This window comes from Nyctereutes procyonoides, unplaced genomic scaffold (genome assembly GCF_905146905.1).
Source record: "Nyctereutes procyonoides isolate TBG_1078 unplaced genomic scaffold, NYPRO_anot_genome, whole genome shotgun sequence".
NCBI classification, from domain to species: Eukaryota; Metazoa; Chordata; class Mammalia; order Carnivora; family Canidae; genus Nyctereutes; species Nyctereutes procyonoides.
Genome location: NW_026575139.1, coordinates 1909790 through 1934980, shown reverse-complemented (window position 1 = coordinate 1934980; position 25191 = coordinate 1909790). Strand labels below are relative to the sequence as shown.

At 40.1% G+C, this 25191-nt stretch overlaps 1 protein-coding gene across 2 annotated transcripts in view; it reads left to right on the top strand.

Annotated features, from left to right (window-relative positions):
- The window catches only part of RCOR1 (REST corepressor 1), a 128690-nt gene that overhangs the window by 76415 nt on the left and 27084 nt on the right, over positions 1-25191 (top strand). For both annotated transcript variants that reach the window (XM_055303964.1, XM_055303965.1), the window contains exon 3: positions 3970-4053. In XM_055303964.1, coding sequence (XP_055159939.1) covers positions 3970-4053 — 84 coding nt within the window. The remainder of the gene's footprint in view (positions 1-3969; positions 4054-25191) is intronic.

Sequence of the window (25191 nt, the reverse complement as noted above, 5' to 3'; positions counted from 1 at the left end):
ACAGGCAGAGGGAGAAGCAGGCTCCATGCACTGGGAGCCCGATGTGGGATTCGATCCCGGGTCTCCAGGATCGCGCCCCGGGCCAAAGGCAGGCGCCAAACCGCTGCGCCACCCAGGGATCCCAGAAACAGACTCTTTGTAGGGAGTGTGGCACTCGATCCTGGATCTTGGGGTCGCACCCTGAGCCAAAGGCAGATGCTCAACTGCTGAGCCACTCAGGCGTCCCAGATTTACTTATTCTTATGGGGGGCAGGGAGCAGTGGGAGAGAGAATCTCAAGCAGGCCCCACTTAAACACCGAGACCCACACAGGGCTTGATGTCATAACTCCGAGATCATGACTGAGTGGAAATCAAGAGTTCAGATGCTTAACTAACTGAGCCACACAGGCGCCCCCAAAAAGGTATTTTCATGTTTTCCTCTAGCAGTTTTATAACTTCTGCTTTTCATTCAGTTCCATCATCAGTTTTGATTTATTTTTTGTATATTTTGTATGTAAGGTATGGATTCATGGTAATTATTTTTAATTTGAATATCCATTTGTTCCAGCATCTTTCATTGAAAAGATTCTTTTTCTCCACTGAATTGTGCCTTTTGTGCCTTTGTGCCTTTGTGGAAAATCAGTTGATCTTGTATGTGTGGTTCCGGTTTTGGACCCCATTATATTAACTTATTTCCCTGTGTGCCAGTACAAAACTGTCTTAATTACTGAATCTTTGTATTTAGTTTTGATTTAGGTAGATCTTCCAGTTTTGTTCCTTTTCAAAGTTGTTTTGGCTCTTTAGGTACTTTGTGCTACTGTGTGATTTTTAGAATGTTTTTCAGTTCCTACAAAAAAACAGGCTGGGATTTTGATTAGGATTGCATTAAATCTGTAGAGCAGGGGCACCTGGTGGCTCAGTGGTTAAGTGCCTGCCTTCGCTCAGGGTGTAATCCTGGAGTCCCAGGATCGAGTCCCGCGTCGGGCTCTCTGCATGGAGCCTGCTTCTCCCTCTGCCTGTGTCTCTGCCTCTCTCTTTCTGTGTCTCTCATGAAGAAATAAATAAAATCTTAAAAAAAAAAAAATCTGTAGAGCAATTTGAAGAGAATGTTATCTTAATAATATTGTGTCTTTTGATCCATTTACATGGTATGTCTTTCCATTTATTTAGATCTTTTTTAGTTTTTCTCAGGATGTCTTATAGTTTTTAGTGTATATGTTGTACCAGATCATTAAGGGAATAGGAATATGAAAGGGATATTCTTTAGTTTTGATTTTTATTAACTATTAACTTCTGAAAGAGGTATTCTTTAATTTTCATTTTTTGGATTAACTGTTTTGATTTTTTTTTTTTTTTTTTTACTATTGATCTTGTTTCCTGCAACTTTGCTAAACTCATTTGTTCTAGTAACTTTTTGTTGATTTTCTTTCTTTCTTTCTTTTTTAAGATTTTATTTATTTATTCATGAAAGACACAGAGAGGCAGAGACATAGGCAGAGGGAGAAGCAGGCTCCAGGCAAGGAGCCCAACGTGGGACTTGATCCCGAGACCGCGGGATCCCGCCCTGAGCCAGGGGCAGGTGTTCAACTTCTGAGTCACCCAGGCGCCCCACTTTTTGTAGACTTTCTACACAGATGATCATGTGATCTGTGAATAAGACATTTTTAAATCTCCCTTTTCAATGTGGCTTCCCTTTATTTGCTTTGACTTTTGATTTTTAAAAAATTATTTATTTATTTATTTATTTATTTATTTATTTATTTATTCACATTATTCATTCACACACAGAGAGAGGCAGAGACACAGGCAGAGGGAGAAGCAGGCTCCTTGAAGGGAGACTGGTGTGGGATTTGATCCCAGATCCTGGGATCACTCCCTGGGCCGAAGGCAGACGCTTAACTGCTGAGCCATCCAGGCATCCCTTGACTTTTGATTTTTTTTTTAATTTTTATTTATTTATTTATGATAGTCACAGAGAGAGAGAGAGAGGCAGAGACATAGGCAGAGGGAGAAACAGGCTCCATGCACCGGGAGCCCGATGTGGGATTCGATCCCGGGTCTCCAGGATCGCGCCCTGGGCCAAAGGCAGGCGCCAAACCACTGCGCCACCCAGGGATCCCCCTGACTTTTGATTTTTAACTTGAAGTGCCACAAGGTTGTATTCCATATGGGGTCCCCCCCCACACACCTCTTTGTTAGTTAATTTTACTTTTAGATTATATGTGGCAGTAACATTGTTCTGAAAGAGCCATATAACAATGGAATATTACTCAGCTATTAGAAACCAGGAAACCCCACCATTTGCTTCAACGTGGATAGAACTGGAGGGTATTATGCTGAATGAAGTAAGTCAATCGAAGAAGGACAAACATTATATGGTTTCACTCATACGGGGAATATAAAAAATAGTGAAAGGGATTATAGGGGAAAGGAGAGAAAATGAGTGGGGAAAATCAGAGAGGATGATAGAACATGAGAGACTCCTAACTCTGGGAAAAGAACAAGGGGTAGTAGATGGGGTGACTGGGTGACAAACACTGAGGGGGGCACTTGACGGGATGAGCACTGGGTGTGTTATACTATATTCTGGCAAATAGAACTCCAATAAAAAAAATACACACAAAAATATGAAAGAGCTATATATAATGTGTTGCTGAAGGGTAGATGGGAGTATCTTTTTTGTTCTGTTCCATTCTCTCCATCCTTTACACCCTATTCCCACCTTGCCTGATTCACAGTGTCCCACACTTTGGGTCTTTCCCTTCCACTATCCCATTATTTTTCTTTAAAGTAACTGCCCCCTAGATTTTGCCAAAAGTATAGAAATTCTTTCTTTAAAAAATCTGGGAACACATTGATAAAGATTACAGATCTTGCATTTCATAAAAGTAAGAATTCTTAAACCAGGCTTTATGAATTTTCTGAAAGTATGTTTATCTTGGTGTGCGCAAGTGCACGTGTGTGTGGACATGTGTGTATTTATATTTTGTTGGGATTTTTTTTTCTAGAGTGGAATCTAACTTTCACATGCTCAGAGGAATTTATTTAAATAAAAAACAAAGGTCTCAGGGGTCTTGGGATGGTCCCCTGTGTTGGGCTCCCTGTGCAGCCTGGAGTCTGCTTTTCCCTCTGCCTGTGCCCCAGTGCTGCTTCTCTGCTCATGTGCTCACATGCTCTCTCTCTCAAATAAATAAAATCTTTAAAAAGGGAAAAAGAAAAAACAAAAGCAAGAATACCTTTCAATGAATGAGTTTGGGCCTAACCAGTGTACAGGCTTTTAGTGAGCCTCTTCTGTCTTAAATCCTTCATACCTTTTGAAAATAACATTTCAATGTAGTATATGACTGTTGCTTGTGGTTAATCCAGTTATACATGTCAGCTCAACACCTGCCACTTGTAAACCTTTTGCCTGCTATTTTGTATAATAGATTTTTAAGAATTTGAATGCATTTAAGAAGTTTGCATTCAGATTAAGTATTTTTAGTGGTTATTGTTTAATAAAATTGTTAAAAGAACCTTTGGGTTTCTGTTGTCAAGTCCCCCAAAAAGTTATTCTGGCAGAGAGGGATAAAGGTACATAAAGCACACATGAAGAATACATATTTTAAAAGAATCTTTGAAACTTCTTTGGATGTCCCATGTCTGAAAGCAGAATGTCCTAGTAGTATATAGTGCTTAAACCACTGGACACTTCAGTCCTGACTGTCTTCTTTTACTAAATGACGGGTTTCTTTTCCTTTCCTAGCATATGAGAATAATAAACCTGTTTGTTAGTAAGTAAAAGTCTTACAAGTAGATAGATTTTGGCAGACTCTAGGGCCACCCTCACCCTTGATGGTAAGTGTGCAGGTTCCATTGGGGCAGATTTCAGTAAAGGGTGGGTGATGTCACCATGTTCTGAAGATTGAAAGACCAGAGTGGTGCTGTTAATCATTGTTTATTATGTCTGTTAAATTATAATAAAAATTTTCTTATTTATTTCTCCCAAGCCAAACTAGCAAGACGCAGTCAAGAACGAGACAATCTTGGCATGCTGGTCTGGTCACCTAATCAGAATCTATCAGAAGCAAAACGTAAGTTTTAAAGCACTTTTATTTTCCCCCTTTCTTACTTAATACAGAGTTTTAAAGTCACTTTTGTAGCTAAAAGTCCTTATACATGTTATATTTTTTTACATTTTAAAATTAAATATTAATATTTTCTTTACTGGCCTGTCATAAGGACTTAAATTTTTTTCCACTTTATTATTTTTTAAAATTTTATCTAAATTCAGTTAACTATTGTATAATGTATTATTGGTTTCAGAGGTAGAGTTCAGTGATTCATCAACTGCATATAACACCCAATGCTCATCACATCATGTGCCCTCCTTAATGCCCATCACCCAGTTACCTGTCCCCCCCCCATCCACCTCCCCTCCAGCAGCCCTCAGTTTGTTTCCTATGATTAAGAGTCTCTTATAGTTTGTCTCCCTCTGATTGCATCTAGAACTTAAAAAGATTCTTAACCAGTGGTTTCATAATCTTTCCTTCAAAATGCTGTATAAGCTAATACTGGAATAAGTAGGAGGAAAATCTTAAAGTGCAAAGAAAAGTATCATACAGTGTAAAGCTCCCTCAGCTGGGAATTTACAGATTTATAAATTTCTGATTTGAAGGGTTACAAAGGGCAAATGTATATTATTGGAAAATAGGCTTTATATTGTAAGACTTCAGCCTAGCTAGAAGGAGAACTTTGAATTGACTATTTTATGAGTTTAAAATTGTATTAGGATAAATACTCTGAGCTACTTTGGATCTTACTTTTGGGGGATAGAAGGTCCTATAGCTATTAGTAATATTAATGGTATGTCTGAATTTGCTTTTTCAGCTTTTCTGTCCCTTCTGCTCAAATAATAGCAGCAAATTTAATTTTGTATCAGATGTATCAGAAAGTCTTTGACGTTTTCAAAGTTTTTATTTTCTTCATAACTTAAAGAAGAAAAACTAAATCCCCTTTTGGAGAATTTTTCAGTGGGGGCTCATGAATGGAATTTATGGGGATTTGTGAACTTGGAAGTCACATGCAAAGTGTTTTTTTGGTGTATGTTTATTTTTCTGGAGAAAAAGATGTTGGATTTTCAAAGGGGTCTTTGATAAAAACAGGTTAAGAATTAATGCTCTGAAATGGGATAGGGCTTAAAGCCACCAGTGGTAAATGTTATCAAGAAATGTGAGTGAAGGGTCAGATTTCTAGGCTTTGATCAGGATTTCCCAATGTGTGTTTTCTAGTATTAAAATAGGTATTGATGGGAGAGAGTACACATGTTAAATGTTCTCCTTGGGGATCCCTGGGTGGCGCAGCGGTTTAGCGCCTGCCTTTGGCCCAGGGCGCGATCCTGGAGACCCGGGATCGAATCCCATGTCAGGCTCCCGGTGCATGGAGCCTGCTTCTCCCTCTGCCTGTGTCTCTGCCTCTCTCTCTCTATCTGTGTGATTGTCATAAATAAATAAAAATAATTAAATAAAAAATATTTAAAAAAAAATGTTCTCCTTGTATATTCAATATCCATGTTAGCACGAGCTTATATGTTAAAGAAACAAGTTTAATTTTGACTAAGAAGGATTCTTTTTTCTTCTTTGTTTTTCTTTTTCTTTTTCTTTTTTTTTTTCCTTTTATATAGTCCCCTCCATGGAACGTGGGAAATGCAGCTACTCTTAATACGGTGAAGTTAGCAGTAATAAAATAATCTCAGTCTAATCTGATTTTAAGAGTATCTTAATTTTGCCTCTATCAGGCTGCTACTTAATGAGTTTATAATGAAGAACAGAATAGCAGAAGGAAGTGCATTGGCATTTCTGATGTCTTTACTGAGAAAGACCTTTTAAGTATTTTCTGTTTGTTTATTTCCCCTTTGAGTACTTGCATTAACTTATAAAACCAATCTATTCCTTTTTTTAACATGTTCTTTTTAACAGAAAGCTGAAAATCTGTCTCCCTCTAATTTTTAAAGCTTTACTTCCCTGAACTCTACTAAATAAGTTTGCTTTCAAAGGAGTCTTTCAGATGGTCAGTCATCCCATCCCTTTTACCATCTCAGCCCAAATTAAGTTGTTTCAGGTATTTTTCAGATGGTTTGATGTTTAGGTTTCAGAACAGAATTTTCAGAATCCTTATGCCAAGGACTGCACTAAATGCATTCATTCTTTACAGTAACCCAGTAGGAAGTTTTGTCCCCATTTCACAGATGGCATTCCACAGTTCAGAGTGGTTTGTGAATCTGACACAGTGGTCAAGCCAGTAGCAGTTTCCAGGTGTGCTGGTTTCACCCTGGCTCCTGCTTTGGGAGAGCTCATTAACGCTCAGTGTTCCATATCTCTGCCATGATCCTACTGTTCCTACTGTTCAGAACCTGTCACAATCCTTGTGATTGTATTACCTGTGACATCTGTACAGTCAGAATTTAATTTTTTGATATTTTCTTATTTTTCCTAGACCTAGAAAAGAGACTATGAAAAGTTAATTGATTTTTATTTTTTAATTTTTAAGATTTTATTTATTTATTCATGAGAGACACACACACACAGAGAGAGAGAGACATAGGTAGAGGGAGAAAGCAGGCTCCTTGCAGGGAGCCCAAAGTGGGACTCGATCCCCAGAACCTGGGATCATGCCCTGAGCCTAAGGCAGACGCTCAACTGCTGAGCCACCCAGGCATCCCAAAAGTTAGTTGATTTTAAAATAATGGTATTGCCCAAAATACATTTGTAGTTTTAATGTAAGCCTTTAAAGCTTTAAACTTTTAAAATCAATATACAAGTAACATTTCTAGATTGTCGAGAGTTCAGAAGACACAGGAAATTATAAAGAAGGAACAATCCACAGATTATTCTATTACCCAGAGATAACTTGTTGAACGTTTTGGGATTTTTCCCAGTCCTCTTTTTTTCCTCTTGTGTGCATATTTATATAAGTGCGATGATGTGGGTATGTATATGTCTGTGTATTGTTTTTCAGAATATTAACCTAAGCATTTCCCACATTGTTAAATAACCATGTACTATTGCATCATCATATAGGTAGATCCATATATTTAATCTTCTTCTATTATTTTTTTCTTGTGTTTTTTGTATATATATATTTATATTGGAGTTCGATTTGCCAACATATAGCATAATACCCAGTGCTCGTGCCGTCAAGTGCCCCCCCTCAGTGCCTGTCACCCAGTCATCCCATCCCCCCACCCACCTCCCCTTCCACTACCCCTTGTTCGTTTCCCAGAGTTAGGAGTCTCTCATGTTCTGTCTCCCTCACTGATAACTTCCCACTCATTTTCTCCTTTTTATATTCCCCAAATGAATGAGACCATATATGTTTGTCCTTCTCCGATTGACTTCATTCAGCATAATACCCTCCAGTTCCATCCACGTTGAAGCAAATCGTGGGTATTTGTTATTACTGATGGCTGAGTAATATTCCGTTGTATATATAGACCACATCTTCTCTATCCATTCATCTTTCGGTGGATACCAAGGCTCCTTCCACAGTTTGGCTATTGTGGACACTGCTGCTATAAACATTGGGGTGCAGGTGTCCTGCCATTTCACTGCATCTGTATCTCTGGGGTAAATCCTCAGCAGTGCAATTGCTGGGTCGTAGGGCAGTTCTATTTTTAACTCTTTGAGGAACCTCCACAGAGTTTTCCAGAGTGGCTGTGTCAGTTCACATTCCCACCAGCAGTGCAAGAGACTAATCTTCTATTAAAAGTTTATGTTATTTCTGACTTGTTGGTTGTTGTAAAAGAAAGCTATAGAGAAAAACTGAATCATAGAGCTTTGTCCTCTTCCATTTTTTGTTTTTATTGTGTTTTTAGTATTTTCTTAAGATACAACTCTAAGAATGGAATGTTGGTTACCAGGAACTTGCCTAACTGCTCAGGGGTGAGGATGTAAACATAATGTGGTGCCCTGATGTGTTAGGTTCCTCTAGTCATCTCCTATTTCTGGAGCTTTGGGAATCATGTAGTTCTTGGCTAGTAGTCTAATGATCTTTAGGCCTTAAAATGTGATTGTACCGTGAATGCAGACAGGCGTACGCAGTTTTTTTTTTTTTCTTCCATTTGCACACCAGTCATTTCCCCCTCAACTCCCTTTCCCACAGTATATGGGCAAAAAGAAGTCTTGTCTTCTTGCCATTCTTTATTTTCAAAGGATGGAAAGTCTTGGTTGTTCAACATTGATTCTGACTCTACATAGAAATAGGAAATTTGGAACATGTACAGATTGCTAGCAGGTATCCCTCATGTAAAGACATCTGTAGATCCCTGATGTTTCTTGTGTTGGTTTCTTTCTTCTCAGGAGAGTAGCTATTTAGAGCTCTGCCTCTTAGGGTTATTGCAAGTTTACAGAATTATTTTCTGGTCATTAAAATAAATGCTGTTGTAGAAATTTTACATAATACAGAATGTATAATGTAGATAATTATTCTCTCATAGTCACTGTGTATGTGTGCTTTTTTCTAATTTTTTAATAGACTTTTTTGTTTATTAGAGAGAGAGTGCAAGAGCACAAGCAGGGGGAGGGGCAGAGGAAGAAGCAGACTCCCTGCTGATCAGGGAGCCCATTGTGGGACTCCATCCCAGGACCCTAGAACCATGACCTGACCTGAAGGCAGACAGTTAACTGACAGAGCCACCCTGGCATCCCTAATATTTTTATACATATTAATACATATATGAATTTTTTATCATGAAGTAGGAACAAACTGAAAACCGTTTGTTCTTAACAGTACATATGGGACTCTGTTCTACCTCAGTACATTTACAATTACCTAGTTTTTAAATAACAAGTAATGGATGTCCCATAACTTAGTCTTTTATTTTTTTTAACTCAAGTGTAGTTGGCACACAATGTTATTACTTTCAGGTGTACAAGATAGTAATTTGACAAGTCTATACATTATGCTGTGCTCACTGCAACTGTCACCATACAATGCTATTATGGTACCTCACTGACTGTATTCCTTATGCTGTCCCTTTTATTCCCATGATTTACTTGTTCCATAACTGGATATTTGAAGTCTTTTAGTTCTTCTTTTTTAAACTTACTTATTTTTTAAGTTTTTATTTTAGTCACTTGATGCTAAAGTCTCTTGGTGCTCAGTATCACAGGTGTACTCCTTAATCTCCATCACCTGTTTTCCCCCAACTCCCCCTGCCCCCGCCACCCCCACCTTCCACTGATAACCATCAGTTTGCTCTCTGTAGTTAAAAGAGACTGTTTCGGGGATCCCTGGGTGGCTCGGAGGTTTGGTGCCTCTGCCTTCGGCCCAGGGCGTGATCCTGGAGACCCGGGATCGAGTTCCACGTCGGGCTTTCTGCATGGAGCCTGCTTCTCCCTCTGCCTGTATTTCTGCTTCTCTCTCTCTGTGTTTCTCATGAATAAATGAATATAATCTTTAATAAAATAAAAAAGACTGTTTCTTAGTTTTTATTTTTTTTTAAATTTATTTATGATAGTCACAGAGAGAGAGACAGAGAGGCAGAGACACAGGCAGAGGGAGAAGCAGGCTCCATTCCCCGGGAGCCCGACGTGGGATTCGATCCCGAGTCTCCAGGATCGCGCCCTGGGCCAAAGGCAGGCACCAAACCGCTGCGCCACCCAGGGATCCCTGTTTCTTAGTTTTTAAATTAAAAAAAGAAAACTATAGGGAATGATAAATCCCTAGAAATAGAGTTCCTAGGCCAAGGGGCAAATACATTCTTTTTTTTTTTAATTTCATTTTTAAAAATGGATTTAATTTTTAGATGAGTTTTAGGTTCACAGCCAAATTGAGTAGAAAGTACAGAGATTTCTTCCCATACACTATTACCCCCACACATGTGTACAACCTCCTCTACTATTGACAACCCCTAAACTTGTTACCAGTGAACCTACACTGATACATCATTGTTACCCAAGGTTCATAATTTACATTAAGATTCATTCTTGTGGGATCCCTGGGTGGCTCAGTGGTTTAGCGCCTGCCTTCGGCCCAGGGCGTGATCCTGGAGACCTGGGATCGATCCCACATTGGACTCCCTGCATGGAGCCTGTGTCTCTGCCTCTCTCTCTGTCTCTCATGAATAAATAAATAAAATCTTTAAAAAAAAGATTCATTCTTGTGTTGTACATTCTGTAGGTTTTGACACATGTATTCACTATTGTAATTTCATACTGAATAGTTTCCCTGCCCTAAAAATTCTCTGTGGTCTGCCTATGCATCCCTCCTAATCCCATAACTTTTGGCAACTACTGATCTTTTTCCTGTCTCTGTAGTTTTGTCTTTTCCAGAACTGTCATATGGCTGGAATGATACAGTATGTAGCCTTTTCAGATTGGCTTTTTTGACTTAGTGATAACACACATTTGAGGTTCCTCCATGTCCTTTTCATGGCTTGATGACTCATTTTCTTTGTGCTGAACAGCATTGGATTATCTGGATGGACCACAGTGTGTTTACCCATTCACCTACTGAAGGACATCTTGGTTGCTTCCAAGTTTTGGCAATTATGAATAACGTGTATTATTCATACGAACATGTATATTATTCATATGAACATGTGTATGCGGGTTTTAGTGTGTGGACATAAGTTTTCAGCTCTTTAGGGTAAATACTAAGGAGCAAGATTGCTGGATTGTATGTTAATACGTTTGATTTTGAAAGAAATTGCAAGACTCTTCTGAAGTGGCTCTGCCACTTTGCATTCCCACCAGCAATGGATGAAAGTTGCTGTTGCACTGTGTCCTTGGTTAGTCAGTGTTTTGGATCTTGGCCACTCTAAAAGTGTGTAGTTTATTTTCTTTTGAGCTAAAAAATAATGTATATGCACAAGATAAAATATTCTACATCTCCCAAGTTAACCAGTGTTACGTTAATATTCTGAGTATCTGTTAGTCCCTTACACTTATTTTTTTGTTTAATGGTCATACAATATGGGTGTTTCATAGGGAGACATTTCTTTTTTTTTTTAATTTTTATTTATTTATGATAGTCACAGAGAGAGAGAGAGAGGCAGAGACACAGGCAGAGGGAGAAGCAGGCTCCATGCACCGGGAGCCTGACATGGGATTCGATCCTGGGTCTCCAGGATCACGCCCTGGGCCAAAAGCAGGCGCTAAACCGCTGCACCACCCAGGGATCCCCATAGGTAGACATTTCTAAACAGTGCTGCCATGAACATCATTGAAGTGGGGTTGCTAGGTCAAATGGTATATATACATTTTACATTTATACATTTTTCTATGTGTCTTCTGAAGAGTTAGAGGAGTGTGGCAAAAATGTCCCCAGTACTGGGTATATTGATTTTTTATTCTTAAATTTTTTTTCCTTTCTTTCTTTTAAAGATTCGATTTATTAAAAAAAAAAAGATTCCATTTATTTATTCATGAGAGACACTGAGAGAAAGAGGCAGAGGCATAGGTAGAGAGAGAAGCAGGGAGACTGATCTGGGACTTGATCCCGGGACTCTGGGATCACGCCCTGAGCCGAAGGCAGACGCTAAACTGCTGAGCCACCCAGGCGTCCTTTATTCTTAAAATTTTTAAATTATTTTTATAGTAAAATACAGTGTAAAATTTACCATCTTAACCATTTCTTTAATTCCAAGTAAATTTTATTGTGAAATTATAACAAGCAAATGAAATCGTTTGGTTTATATTTCCATCTTAATCTTTTTTATTATTTTTATTTTTTTTTTAACTTATTTATTCATGAGAGACAGAGAGAGAGACAGAGACACAGGCAGAGGGAGAAGCAGGCTCCCTGCAGGGAGCCCAATGTGGGACTCTATCCCGGGTCTCTAGGATCAGGCCCTGAGCCGAAGGTGGCGCTAAACCGCTGAGCCACCCGGGCTGCCCATCCATCTTAATCATTTTTAAGTGTAAAATGGTATTAAGCACATTCACATTATTGTGTACCACCTCTAGAACTCTTTTCATCTTGTAAAACTGAAACTCCGTACTCATTAAAACACCGGTCTACATTTTTTCTACATTTACCCCCTCCCACCTCCTACCCCCCAGCACCTGGCAACCACCATTCTACTTTCTGACTCCATGAATTTGACCACTCTGGGTACTTGATATAAGTGGAATTATATACTGTTTTGTGACTGGCTTCTTTCACTCAGCATGATGTCCTTCAGTTTCATCCACATTGTAGCCTGTGTCACAGTTTCCTTCAGTTGGAAGGAAATACTTCCTGACTGGAAATACTCCCTGTATGGATGGATAGACCATGTTTTTATCTCCAGTCATCTGTTGATGGGCACTTGCATTGTTTCTGTGTTTTGGCTCCTGTGAATGCTGCTGCTGTGAACATGGGTGTGCAAATATCTCTTTGAGGACATGCTTTCATTTCTTTTGGACATAGAAGTGAAATTGCTGGATGCGTAATTCTATTTTTTTAATTTTTTGAGGCACCACCAGCCTGTTTTCTGCAGAGGCTGCTATCATTTTATGCTCCCACCAGCAGTGCATGGGCTCTAGTATCTCCACATCCTCATCATAATTGTTAACTGCTGTTTGTTTAGGTTTTTTTTGTTTTTTATTAGTAACTTTCTTAACGAGTATGAGGTGATGCCTCATTGTATGGGAATATTAATTGTTTTTTTTTTAACTTTGCTGAACTGATAAAAAAGGATTTCATTAATTATTACTAAGGTTGAGCATCTTTGTATTTTGATCTTTTAATTCTTCTATAAATAGAGTTAAATCTTACCTTATTTTTAAATTTGTTTTTTAGAATTATATATATAGTTAAATTTATTAACCTTATTTGTAGTTTCTGGTATACTGTCATGCAGAAAAAAGCCCTCTTACCCACATGTTACAGACACTGATACCTATGTGTCTTCTGTCCTCCCCACCCTCTTACTCCTCTTTCCTCGTTACGTCATTGTTCTGTCTGGAATTACTTAATTCTTTTCTCCATCACTGATATTAAACTTGTATGTGTACTTTGGTCTACATCTGGGCTCTTGATTTTGTTTCATTGATTTATCTGTTTCCTGATTTGTACCATTTTTATTCTTTTTTTTTAAGATTTTATTTATTTATTCATGAGAGAGAGAGAGAGGCAGAGACATAGGCAGAGGGAGAAGCAGGCTCCATGTAGGAAGCCCAATGTGGGATTCAATCCCAGGACTATGGGATCGCACCCTGAACCAAAGGCAGATGCTCAACTGCTGAGCCACTCAGGTATCCCCGTACCATTTTTATTATTTTCTGTGTTTCTAGCTCATGTATTTATTTTTCTTTTTTTTTTTTTTTAAATTTATGATAGGCACACAGTGAGAGAGAGAGAGGCAGAGACACAGGCAGAGGGAGAAGCAGGCTCCATGCAGGGAGCCTGACGTGGGACTCGATCCCGGGTCTCCAGGATCGCGCCCTGGGCCAAAGGCAGGCGCTAAACCGCTGCGCCACCCAGGGATCCCCTGTATTTATTTTTCTAAGTGAAGTTTAGGCTCATGGTTCCCTTTCTCTCCAGAAGCATCTCAATTGGGTTTATACTGAACAGCTTTGTGTGCTTGGTGCTGTTGCAGAAATGAGGGATTCAGGAAGCTCTTACGCTAAAGGAGAAAGAAAGGAAAATGAACCTGTAAACAGGTAATTTATATGTGTTTCATCTAGTTTGGCTCTTCTTTGGATGCAGAAAGTTGAGATCTAGAGAAGTTAAATCAAATGCTTAAGATCCCACAGCTAATTAGTAGCCAAGTTTGGGCTAGATCTCTGGTCTCCAGATGGCATTTATTACACACATCTGCCTTCATGTGCTGCTTCATTTAATAAACTATAATTACGACCTTAAAGCAATACTGATGTTACACGAGTTGCTTTGGGCTGTATCTATGTAAAACTTCATTGAGAGATCCAACCTTTGGGGTATGCCTAGAAAATGTGCCTTGTAGAGACACCTTTCATGTAGAAGAAATATAAATCATTCCAAGTAGCATAGGTGAGAACAATGTGATTTAAATAGTGTTATTAAAAAAATAAAAATAAATAGTGTTATTAAATAATTCTGGAAAATTACTTGATGAAACAGTGGTTTGAGTTTAGGGGACAAAGGAGTGAATAAAGGTTGAAAAAATGGTAGTATCTGGAGGTTGGGCAGATGGTAAGAGAAACTGAAAAATGTTCACTAATTGGACATGAAGACAGTTGAGTCTTGTTATAGCATCAGGCATCTCCTGTGTACTGTTAGTGGTCGGATGCTCCCCTTGGGACCCGGCAGAAAGTGCTGCATTTTCTTGGGTAGAGACAAGGGAAGGAAGCATTGGCAACAGTGGACGACCGGGTGGAAGGCTGAGGAATATAAGGGTCGGCTGGTGGGCACGGTGCGCGAGCCCTGCAGGTAGCGGGCAGATGCGTTATGGACAGGCCTGTGGATGTGGGGCGAAAATGCAGTGCTTTGTTTTGGAGACCTGCCTGGTCATGACACGCATTGTCCTTGGGGAGGTGAGAAGCAGTGAAAGTGTGCATCAGGGCTCTTGACAGCCATGTGGATGAGTGAAGAGCTGAGGCTAGAGGCAGTAAGTGTTGATTCATTCCAGCTGAGAGAAGTTGCTGCCCTCACTAGCCATTGCTGTTAAAGAGAGGCTTGATTGAAATTTAGGAAGTCAGGTTGGCAATGTCAGGAGCGCTTGGGCTTGCTCAACGGAGTTGGAGATCCTGGGAGGGGGGTGTTAGGTGGGTGTCGAGTGGCCTTTCACAGGCCTTTAGCAGTTAAGAGTACTACCACATCTGTATCTGGGTACACCTGCCCTGCTCCATCAGTTACTCCACACATTTATCAATACCTATGGGGCACCTATGAGATGTGACATCATCTCCCTAGTCCCCAGTAGAATGTCTAACCACTCTCCTGCATGGATGCCCCCCCTCTATTCCTATCTGTGAGCATCTTCCCCCACCCATTTCACACTGCCCTTCCTTGGGGACTCCCTCCTTATCCCACTTGGTCTGTACCCTAGGTGCCTACCTCACTTGCCCCAACCTAATGGCTTTAGGACAGCCTTCTCTCAGTGGGACTGCTGCTCCCTTGAGCATAGTACAGGGTACTCTTTACATTCCCTTGGTGTCCCTACCGATACACACAGACCCAGCAATGGTCTGGACTTTGTGTAGAGAAGCAGCTGAATGTTAGTAAAACAAAGTGGACATGTTACTAGCAAGAAATCTCAAAAAGCTTTTTTTACTGGATAGTTTTGTCTTCTTTGAAATATATATAGTCAGGTCAGATCATATTCCCTGTCTGGTTCGCTTTACTGTTTTAAATGCAAAAAAAAAAAAAAAAAAGTTTACCAAGCAAGTGTGGTCAAATGTAATATAAAGCTGTAGCCCGAGAGACCTCTTAGAAGGCAGTTTTAGGAGAGAGGATAGGGTAGGAAAGGGATAATCTGAGGATGGTTTTTGTTATTTGACTCTCTTTAAGGTAGGGCTTTACCCCTAAACGGTGAATTGGAGCCAAGTGGGGGAGCCAGTGCACAGCCATGCCCACTGTAGGTTGTTTCATGAAGACGCAAATTTCCTAGACTCAGCTGCACTTGCATTGGGTGTAGAAATTTGCAAGGTAACTTTGGCTGTTGGGAATCAGCGAAACAGATGGTCCTGCTCATTTATGCATTATGTACTTTATAGGTTACATATAATCAGTACTTCTGCAGTTATTTAAGTGTTTGATTGCATTTTGTTTTTATTATATAAAAATGAAGAGAAACCGGTACAGTGGTTAGCACAAATCTCAGTGTGAAAATGGACATAGATGGAAATCATTAGCTATCGCAGAGACCATCAAGCTGATTTTTTTTAAGCTGGATAATATAAAGAAAAAAATTAAGATGCAATGTACTAGACATACAGGATTGAAAGATGTGTCAAAAGGCAAAGTCAAATTAGAGATTTTAAAACAAGTTGTAGCTTTCTTGGAATGAGAACCTTCCTTAGACCTGCAACATACACAAACATTTCTGTGTTAGGGCATTTGACTTCAGTACACATTTTCAAGATGATATTCTGTGTGAAAGTTTCATAGCTATATAATAAGTTTTTTAACATTTACACAAATACATAATACATGTCAAGAATGCTTATATAAAACATTTGAGTGCCTTTCCAGTTCACTGTAAAATCAGAAGGTCTGACAGTTGGCCACAAGGCCCTGCCTAGTCTGACCCTGCTTTTGCCCTCCTGAATACATCCAAAACATGCTCCCTGGAACTTTTTCTGTTTCCTTGTCTGGAATCCTCTTTTCCTAAATGTCCTCATGGCTCTCTTTCTCGGTTCTTCTTGGTCATTGCTTATACGTCAACGTCAGTATGGCTTTCCTTGACCACACTGTGAAATAGAGATCACTACTACTTTGATTCAGTTCCTTCATTCTCTTTTTAGTCACCTGATGTAGTACTTTTTACTTGTCTCTCTCTCTACGAAAAAATGATGAGGAACGTGGTAGTTTGATCAGCTCTGCCAATCCTCTCAGCATGAGAAAATGATGGGGATGTGGACACTTCTCTGTATGGAGATTTGCAAATACAGACTTTTTGTCTCTTTTGTTCTATGTCTTGGGGGTCATCTGGAATCCTCCAACATTTTCTTCTTTGCCACTCGCCTAATGACCATTCATTTGCTCAGTAAATATTTGAGTGATATGTTTGTACCAGGCACTGGGGAAATACAAGAATGAACAGTCTGACGAGTCCCTCTCCAAGTGTAGCTTCCAGTCGAATGGAGACCTGCGTTGGTAAATTAATAAGGTCATTGACAGAAGGGAGAAATGGACTTAAAGTCCCCAACCTATTAATTCTTTGAAATGAAAACAGGGGTAAAGATAGAATAAGCTAATACTGGCCTTGGTTTTCAGCTTTTTACAAATAAATGGCTTTCAGAGAGCTTGATAATTGTGACTAAAATGATGTTTTTCAGTGTGTGAAAATTATCATCATTTTTATTCTTTGTTTTAGAGTTAGCTAAATGTTCACAACTTAATAGAAAAGGCAGAACTGGGCAGCCCGGCTGGCTCAGCGGTTTAGCGCTGCCTTCAGCCCAGGGCCTGATCCTGGAGACCTGGGATCGAGGTCCGCGTCGGGCTCCCTGCATGGAGCCTGCTTCTCCCTTGCCTGTGTCTCTGCCTCCCTCTCTCTCTCTCTCTCTCTCTCTCTCTCTCGCTCTCTCTCTCTCTCTCTCTCTCTCTCTCTCTTTCTCTGACTCATGAATAAATAAAGTCTTAAAAAAAAGAAAAGGCAGAGTTAGGTTTACAGATTATAGCTGAAGCTCTCCACTACAAACCAAGGATTACCTCCCGTTTGTCATCCCAGTGTGTCCTGTCTTCATCTTTCCATACTTAAAGAACTTCATCTTGTTATAATTTGTCTTTTCTGGGATCCCTGGGTGGCGCAGCGGTTTGGCGCCTGCCTTTGGCCCAGGGCGCGATCCTGGAGACCCGGGATCGAATCCCACATCGGGCTCCCGGTGCATGGAGCCTGCTTCTCCCTCTGCCTGTGTCTCTGCCTCTCTCTCTTTCTCTCTCTGTGACTATCATAAATAAATAAAAATTTAAAAAAAAATTTGTCTTTTCTGTTCACAGTGGACATTTGCTTCCAGTTTTTTATTTCTACAACTATTACTACTGGGAACTCTCTATGACTTAGTTCTTGATATCCATCGGAATGTAGATATTCAGCTATGAGAGATCAGTGCCAAATTATTTTCCAAAGTGGTCAAACTGGTTCAGCCTGCTACCAATAAAATGCAAAATTTATTTGCTCCATGTCCTCACCAGTAATTGCTATTGTTGGACTTCTACATTTTAAACAATCCAGTGATTATAACACTTGTTTCTCATATCAAGGAATTTTACTGTTTAGGTGTGATAATGATATTGTGGTTCTACAAAGAAAATATGTCCACTTTTTTTGGTTCACATTAAAAAAAGGTGTGTGTGTGTGTGTGTGTGTGTGTGTAGGGATGAGATAACTGGGATTTACTTTAAAATTCTTCACAATGTAAAGCACATTTTGGGGTCTACTGGTCAGATTGGAATACAGACCCAGATTATGGTTTAAATGTTGAATTTACTGTTCTGTAGTTATAAAGAGAATATATCTACTCATAGAAGATACTCACTGAGTAAGAATACAGGGCATAATTATGATACTCTCAAATGGTTCAGAAAAGAAATTACATATATACACACAAGCTTGCTTTTTATTATTAAAAATAGCCTAGAACTCCTTCACTTCGTCACATGGGTATAGCCACTATTAAAATTTTGCTTTCATGTCTTCTCTGCATGCTTCTGCTCACTCTGATTTTAAGCACAAATGTACTGTAAATAATAATTTTTCAACTTTAATTTTCCTGTAATTAAACATTAAATTGAGTTTTGATCCTTGAATATCCCATCATATAGCCTATCCATGTCCACATTCTTGAACATTTCGATTCTTTCAATTTTTCCCTACTATATAAATAACAAATGAGTAAGCAGGAATTTATAATGTCCTTTTCCAATAGAAAAGAAAACCATCCTTGATTCTGCAGATCAGGTTTCCCAGCTAAGTTCTTTTTCTCTAACACTTAGGACAATTGGAGTTAATTATTTGTGTAATTATTTCTCTCTCCAGCCAGACTGAATTCTGTGAAGGTGGGTTGTTTAATCATGGCTGTATATAAGCAGCACTGGGCACACAGTAGGCTTGAAAGATTTGTTGGAGATTGGTTAAAGTATATTAATTATAAAATGTCATCTTTATGCCACCTATTTTGAAAGGTCAGGCTTCTTTACTCAATGAAGATACCCTACCCTCACCCCCAGCACCCCTACAAAATTCAAGCACCGAAAGTGGGTAGCACTTAGGTAGGAATACCTGCTCCCTCCCAACAAACATGCTATTTTCTTCCACCCCCATTCTCACGATACCACTGTCCAGTTGAGCTTGAGAAACCAGGGCCCACAGAGAAGTGACCTTGCGTCGAGTCTGCGTTGGGCAGAGACTTGTGTTCCTGTGTTCCTAGAACCCAGCCTCTCTCCATGCTTCCCTTGGCTGTTTCACTTAGGGATCTCTTTTTTTCTGTATTCTTGTACACCACAGGCTGTAAACTAAGGCAAGGACCATTGTATATGTGGGGTGGCAGAGGCAGGGTTAAAGGACAAATGTCCCTATAATTCGAAGTTTGTAGACAAGCTGTGAGGAGTCACAAGGATTTGCAGCTTGTAAATCCTTCTGACCACCACCTCCCCTGCAGGATGGGAGTCTGAAGTCAGTAATTTAATCAATCAATTAATTAATAATAAAGATTTTATTTATTTATTTGACAGAGTGCACAAGCAGGGGGTAATGGCTGGGAGAGGGAGAAGCAGACTCCCTGCTGAGCAGGGCAGGACCTGAGCCAAAGGCAGCTGCTTAACTGACTGAGCCACCCAGGTGCCCCTAATTTATTTATTTTTAAAGATTGTATTTATTTGAGAGAGAGACAGTGCATGCACAAGTGGGGTGGGAGGGGTGGTCAAAGAGAAAGGGATGAGCAGACTTCCTGATGAGCATTGAGCCTGACACGAGGCTGGATCCCAGGACCCTGGACTCATGACTCAAGCCGAAGTCAGACGCTTCACCAGTTGAGCCACCCAGGGCCCCTGAAGTTGGTAATTTAAAAAAGAACCTCTATATAGTACTGGAAAGGAAATTTTTTTGCATGATTGAAATTCACAACTCACAAATTCACAAACCTCCTTTTATATAGTAACATAAAGAGCATATTTCTTCCTATTTCTGTGGTCCTGATACTGATCTTTTTTTTTTTTAATTTTTATTTATTTATGACAGTCAGAGAGAGAGAGAGAGAGAGAGAGGCAGAGACACAGGCAGAGGGAGAAGCAGGCTCCATGCACCGGGAGCCTGACGTGGGATTCGATCCCGGGTCTCCAGGATCGCACCCTGGGCCAAAGACCGGCGCTAAACCACTGCGCCACCCAGGGATCCCGATACTGATCTTTTTAATACCAAACTTAAAATTTTTGTGCTTGTTGAGGAACTTTTTTTATCACATTAAAATGGGGAATGTTATCAAACTCATGTTCTCTATATATTAATACTATGCTCTAATTGACGGATTCTCAGAATCACCTGGGGGCAAACCAAACATCTTGAGTGTAGTCAGTTCTCTCCTTGATCTAGGTGTGTTCATTTTCTGAAAGATCACCAAGCCTGGGCCCTTACGTGTGTGCCTTTCTCTGTGCCCGTCATGCTTTATGAAAACTGTATACCCATGAAGTACACACACTCATGCACATAAATGAACATATGTGAACTCATGTACGTTCATGTGCACACACATAAAGGAGGGTGGAGCCCCAGAGGCAGTATTTCACAGAAATTTACCAGCTGGCTCCCATCAGTTAGGATTGGGAACTTCTGGATGGCAGGATAGCTCTCCTGGGGTTCCAGGCTGGGTTTGTCTTGATGAGCTAATAATGTGGTTGTAAAGTGCACCCTACCCCACCTCTCATTGGAACCCATACATGTTGGTGAAGGAATTCATTTTAGTAACACTTTACACTTGTATATCTTGGCTCCTTTATTACTTTGTAAAGGGTTTGACGATATCTTCCCTTATTCTTGTCAAATAGGTGAGAAAATGTGTTTAGCCCACAAGTTTCTGATAGAAACCAAGGACCCAGGGATCTTCCCACTGCTGACTGGTATGAGTTTGTGGATGAATCTCAGTGTGTTCCCTGCCCCCCTTTCCTGTCATGGACTGTGGCCATTTGTTAGCGAGTTGGAGACCTTGTTTGGGGCGTAGTTCTTCCTTTAGTCATACTGTAAAAGAACAACATGTATGAGAGCAAATGAAATTATTTTAAGTACAGAGTTGCCTGCTTAGGGACTTAGTTGTCAGGTAGGTTGATGTGGTGTGAGAGATGCAAGGGGATAGTTTGTCACTATGCTGACATTTAGGCTTAGGCTTTGGGCATTTTTAAGAGAAAGGTGGTTACTGTTTTAATTACAACTAAATGTCATTCTAATGATGATCAGTTTCTAAAATATGGGAGATCGTACCTGTGCCTTTCTGGAAGGTGTACAGGTGTATGAGGAGTGGAATAAAGGTGGATTATGTCTCCATTCTAGAGAGAGCATGCACATGAGCCAGGGTAGGCATGGGGGCTGGGAGGGAAACTCTCAAGCAGCCTCCCTTTTGAGTGTGGAGCCTCAGCCGCGAGATTATGGCCTGGGCTGAAATCAAGAGTTTGACCCTCGACTGACTGAGCCACACAGGTGCCCACCCCCAAATTTTTAAATTACTCATAAAATGTTAGCCCTGGAACCACTTTTAAGATCATACTGGTCAAGCCACTCATCTGCTGCTGAGGAAAGGAGGCATAGAGAGGCAAGGTGGGGGAGGACTTAGCCGGAGTCCTAGCAGTGGATACTGGATAGGAGGAGGGGTACAGAAGTGCAGATGACGTAGGAACAGATGCTAGAGCTGAATTTAAATACATGTGGCTTGTGGAGGGTGTTCATATTTCTTATTTCCACTTGATCAGATTGTGAGACTGGGTTGGATTTTGTAATATATACTGGAGTGCCTGCAGGGGCACTTTTTCTATTAAGTAGGATTTCAACAAAACTACATTAAGAAACAGAATTTTCATGAAGTGCATTTTATTACTGACTAGGAAGGACTGGTTCATTATATTATATTCTGGCAGAGTCTCTGTGGCTTATCTTGTTTCTGGTGCATGCCTCCCCCCCCCCAGCTGTTCAGATGGATCATTGAAATGTTAACTGTAGTAATATCTGTGCCCACCAGGTGGCATAATTGCTTTACTTAAATGAGTTAAGCTCATTTCGATTCTCAGTGAGTTACAGTGATAATTCATTTCTTATTTTAATAATAAAAGGAGATGCCACGATATTTATCATATTCCTAAAGAAAATTTTGGCAGGATCAGTTTGAGTTATGAGAGAGAAATTGGTGCCATGTTTCCTTTGTAGTACTAATGCTACTGCAAATGTTAGGAAAATAAAAATTTTTTAAAACCTGTATTGAGATTATAGCTTTGTCCTCAACCCACCCTATGGTGTCAGCCTTTTGCTCTGAATAGAATATGCAAGATCACAAGGTGTCCTGAGTCTCCGCAGTGTCTAGAGGAGGGAGGAGTGGGTGAGCTCAGGTTACCGTGGCAACTTTCATCTGCATTTTTCTCTTTTTTGCAGTTGAGTTTGAGACTCACTAATGGTACCGAGGACATTTAGTTCATCAGATGGAAACAAGAATATAGAAGCAAATGAAGCCTACTCCAAGGCAGCCATTTGCCTGTTACCCTCGCTTCCTATTACTGCCTTCATCAACCTCAGTTTTATTTTCTTGATTTTGTTCAAGCACCATAGTACATTTGTTAGCCTTGCTCAGTTCTCTGTACCATGGAGACTGTTCTTGTATGAGTGTCCTTCTCCCTCTGTGTCCTTTACTCAAGAGATAGGACAGCTTGTAGGGGTTTAATATCACAGGACCTGTGGTCACACACTCTGAGTGTATATAAGTCCTATTTCTACTATTTACCAGCTGTGTCACTTTGAATAAATTACTTCTCTAGTCTTAGTTTCTTTATTTATAAGTGGGAGTGATAATAGAATTATTCAAGAGGATTAAAAGATAATCCTTGTAAAGAGCTTAGAACAGTGGCTGGCACATATTAAATTCTCAAATATTAGCTATTGTTATTACTTAATCAGTATAGCTGTTGAATCTTCAGGAAGCTTATCTTGATTTAACATCATTACCATCATTATTTACTCATTATTTTGGATTCCCATGCTAGTCTACATCTATACTGTTATTTTATGTATTTCTCTTCTCTGTTTCATGTGTGTCATTTCAAACTACTTCAGGAAGTCAGTTTGTTTTTCTTCTTTATTTTGGGCTGCTATTTAGTACGGTGTGTTCTGTACATAGTAAGGGTAGTTCAGTAAGTGTTTGGCTAGGCTTTAGGAATTTTGTAAATTTTCTTGATCAATTTCACACACCTTCTACCTTTTAAGTGATGTTACCCCAAAGCATAACTCATTTACCTGTGCTTTCTGTAATGCTAAGTTCTGTTTTTGTTTTTTTTTTTAAGATTTTATTTATTTATTCATGAGAGACACACACACAGAGAGGCAGAGACACAGGCAGAGGGAGAAGCAGGCTCCATGCAGGGAGCCTGATGTGGTACTCGACCCCAGGTCTCCAGGATCAGGCCCCGGGCCGAAGGTGGCACTAAACTCCTGAGCCACCTGGGCTGCTCATGTAATGCTAAGTTCTTGTAAAAAAAAACCAGTGGTTTGTACAGTCTGTGTACTTCTTACGGAAGCAGAGTGAAATGTACTTCTGTCCATCATAATTTAAAATCAGGTAGTTGTCCTTGGTTGTTTCCATAGGATATTCAAGTTTTTAAAAATACTGTATTACACAATGATGGAATTTTTAAATTTTTTTTAAAAAAGATAAAAATTTATCTTTTTAAATAAAAGGGAGAGGGGAATTAGGGGAGAGGGAGAGAGAGAACTTTTTTTTTTTTAAAGATTTATTTATTTATTCATGAGAGAGACACACAGAGAGAGGCAGAGACACAGGAGGAGGGAAAAGCAGGCTCCATGCCAGGAGCCCAATCCCAGGACTCCAGGATCACACCCCTGGGCCAAAGGCAGGTGCTAAACCGCTGAGCCACCCAGGGATCCTCGAGAGAGAGAAAACTAACGCAGATTCCCTGCTGAGCACAGAGCCCCATGCAGGATCATGACCTGAGCCAAAGTCAAGAGTTGGACACTTACTTAACCAACTGAACCACCCAGGTGCTCTGCAATTGTTTTTAAAGGAGAGTGTACTTAGTGACATCTTTCTGCTTCTGACTAACAGATTAGAAATGTCAGCTCACCTGCTTCTCGCACCCAAATGACTGTCTGGTTCTGTCCCCTTTGCCCAAGATGGGGAAGCCTGGCGGATGCAAATGACCAGGCCCATCGAAATGTTCTGGCATTTCCTTAAGCCACATGGACTTTGTGTATTGTCCTAATCACAGCTTACTTAATGACTCTCTGCCTATAGTAGCTCTTCACCCCTGATTGGGTTTGACTCTGGTTAACCTTTAATTTTTTAGAGATGAAATCAAGATTCCAGTTGCCAGAGATGAAAAAGTACTGGAAAAGTCCCCAAGGAACCCTGTGTTCTTTATTTTAGAGCTGTTGGTCTCAGGTAGCTTGTATATCTCTTGCTTCCCTTCCTGTTTCATCCTTCATCCACCACCTGAACTATTTGGTCATCCTTTGTTTTTATGAAGGCATTTGGGAGTGGATTTTATTGTCTTAGGTTAAAAGCTTATTTTTGCTTAAGGAAAGCATGTGGGAGGTTTTGAAAATGCACATGTTCTGTTTTCAACATGCCCAATATACTGGCAGCTGCTAGCATGCTCTGTAAAGGAGCAGAAGACATTGTGCGGTCTAGAAACTGTGGTGGATAGCCCTGTGCCCCTGATTGTGAAAGGGAACAAGAACTGAGGACTGCCTGCATACAGTAGGGAGGCAGTAAGAAACAAAGCGGTCAGGAGCATCCTTTGTGCGTGCACATGGCTCTATTCTGAATTAACTCCAGCCTAAAACATTCCAGGAAGGCTTGTACTCTGCTGTAGTTTTCAGTTGGGTAATGACGCAGCTTTATTGGTGAGAGCTCCTTCCTGGGAAAGTCAGGAAAGTTGCTAAAGGTAACACAGTCTGAACTGTAGGGCTTACTCTATACCAGGCATCACTGCCTGTGAACTCATTTTGTTTAGAGACAGCCAGGATCAGACCTCTGTCTTTCTTATCCATCTTTCTAACCTGTGCTGCCTTTTACTTTGCTAGAAAAGAGCCTTTCTTTTCCATGGGTTCATTGTACACATCACAGCACCCCCAGCATTCATTTAGCAAATTGTTGAATCTTTGTTGGACATTGGACACAATGAAAGGAATGAAAAAGTGTGGTTTTGCCAATGAGTATCAGATGCTAATTCTTTTGCAAGTTGCAGGGCTCTCCATAATATTATTTTATTGGGTCACACCTTCAGGGCACCTGGTAGAGATGGCAAGTGACTTCCTGTTAGTGGCTCTGATAGAGTTCTTTCTCTGCTTTAGATTCCTCAGGGTAGTCTCCAGGAAAATCTAAAAGAGGTGTGATTTT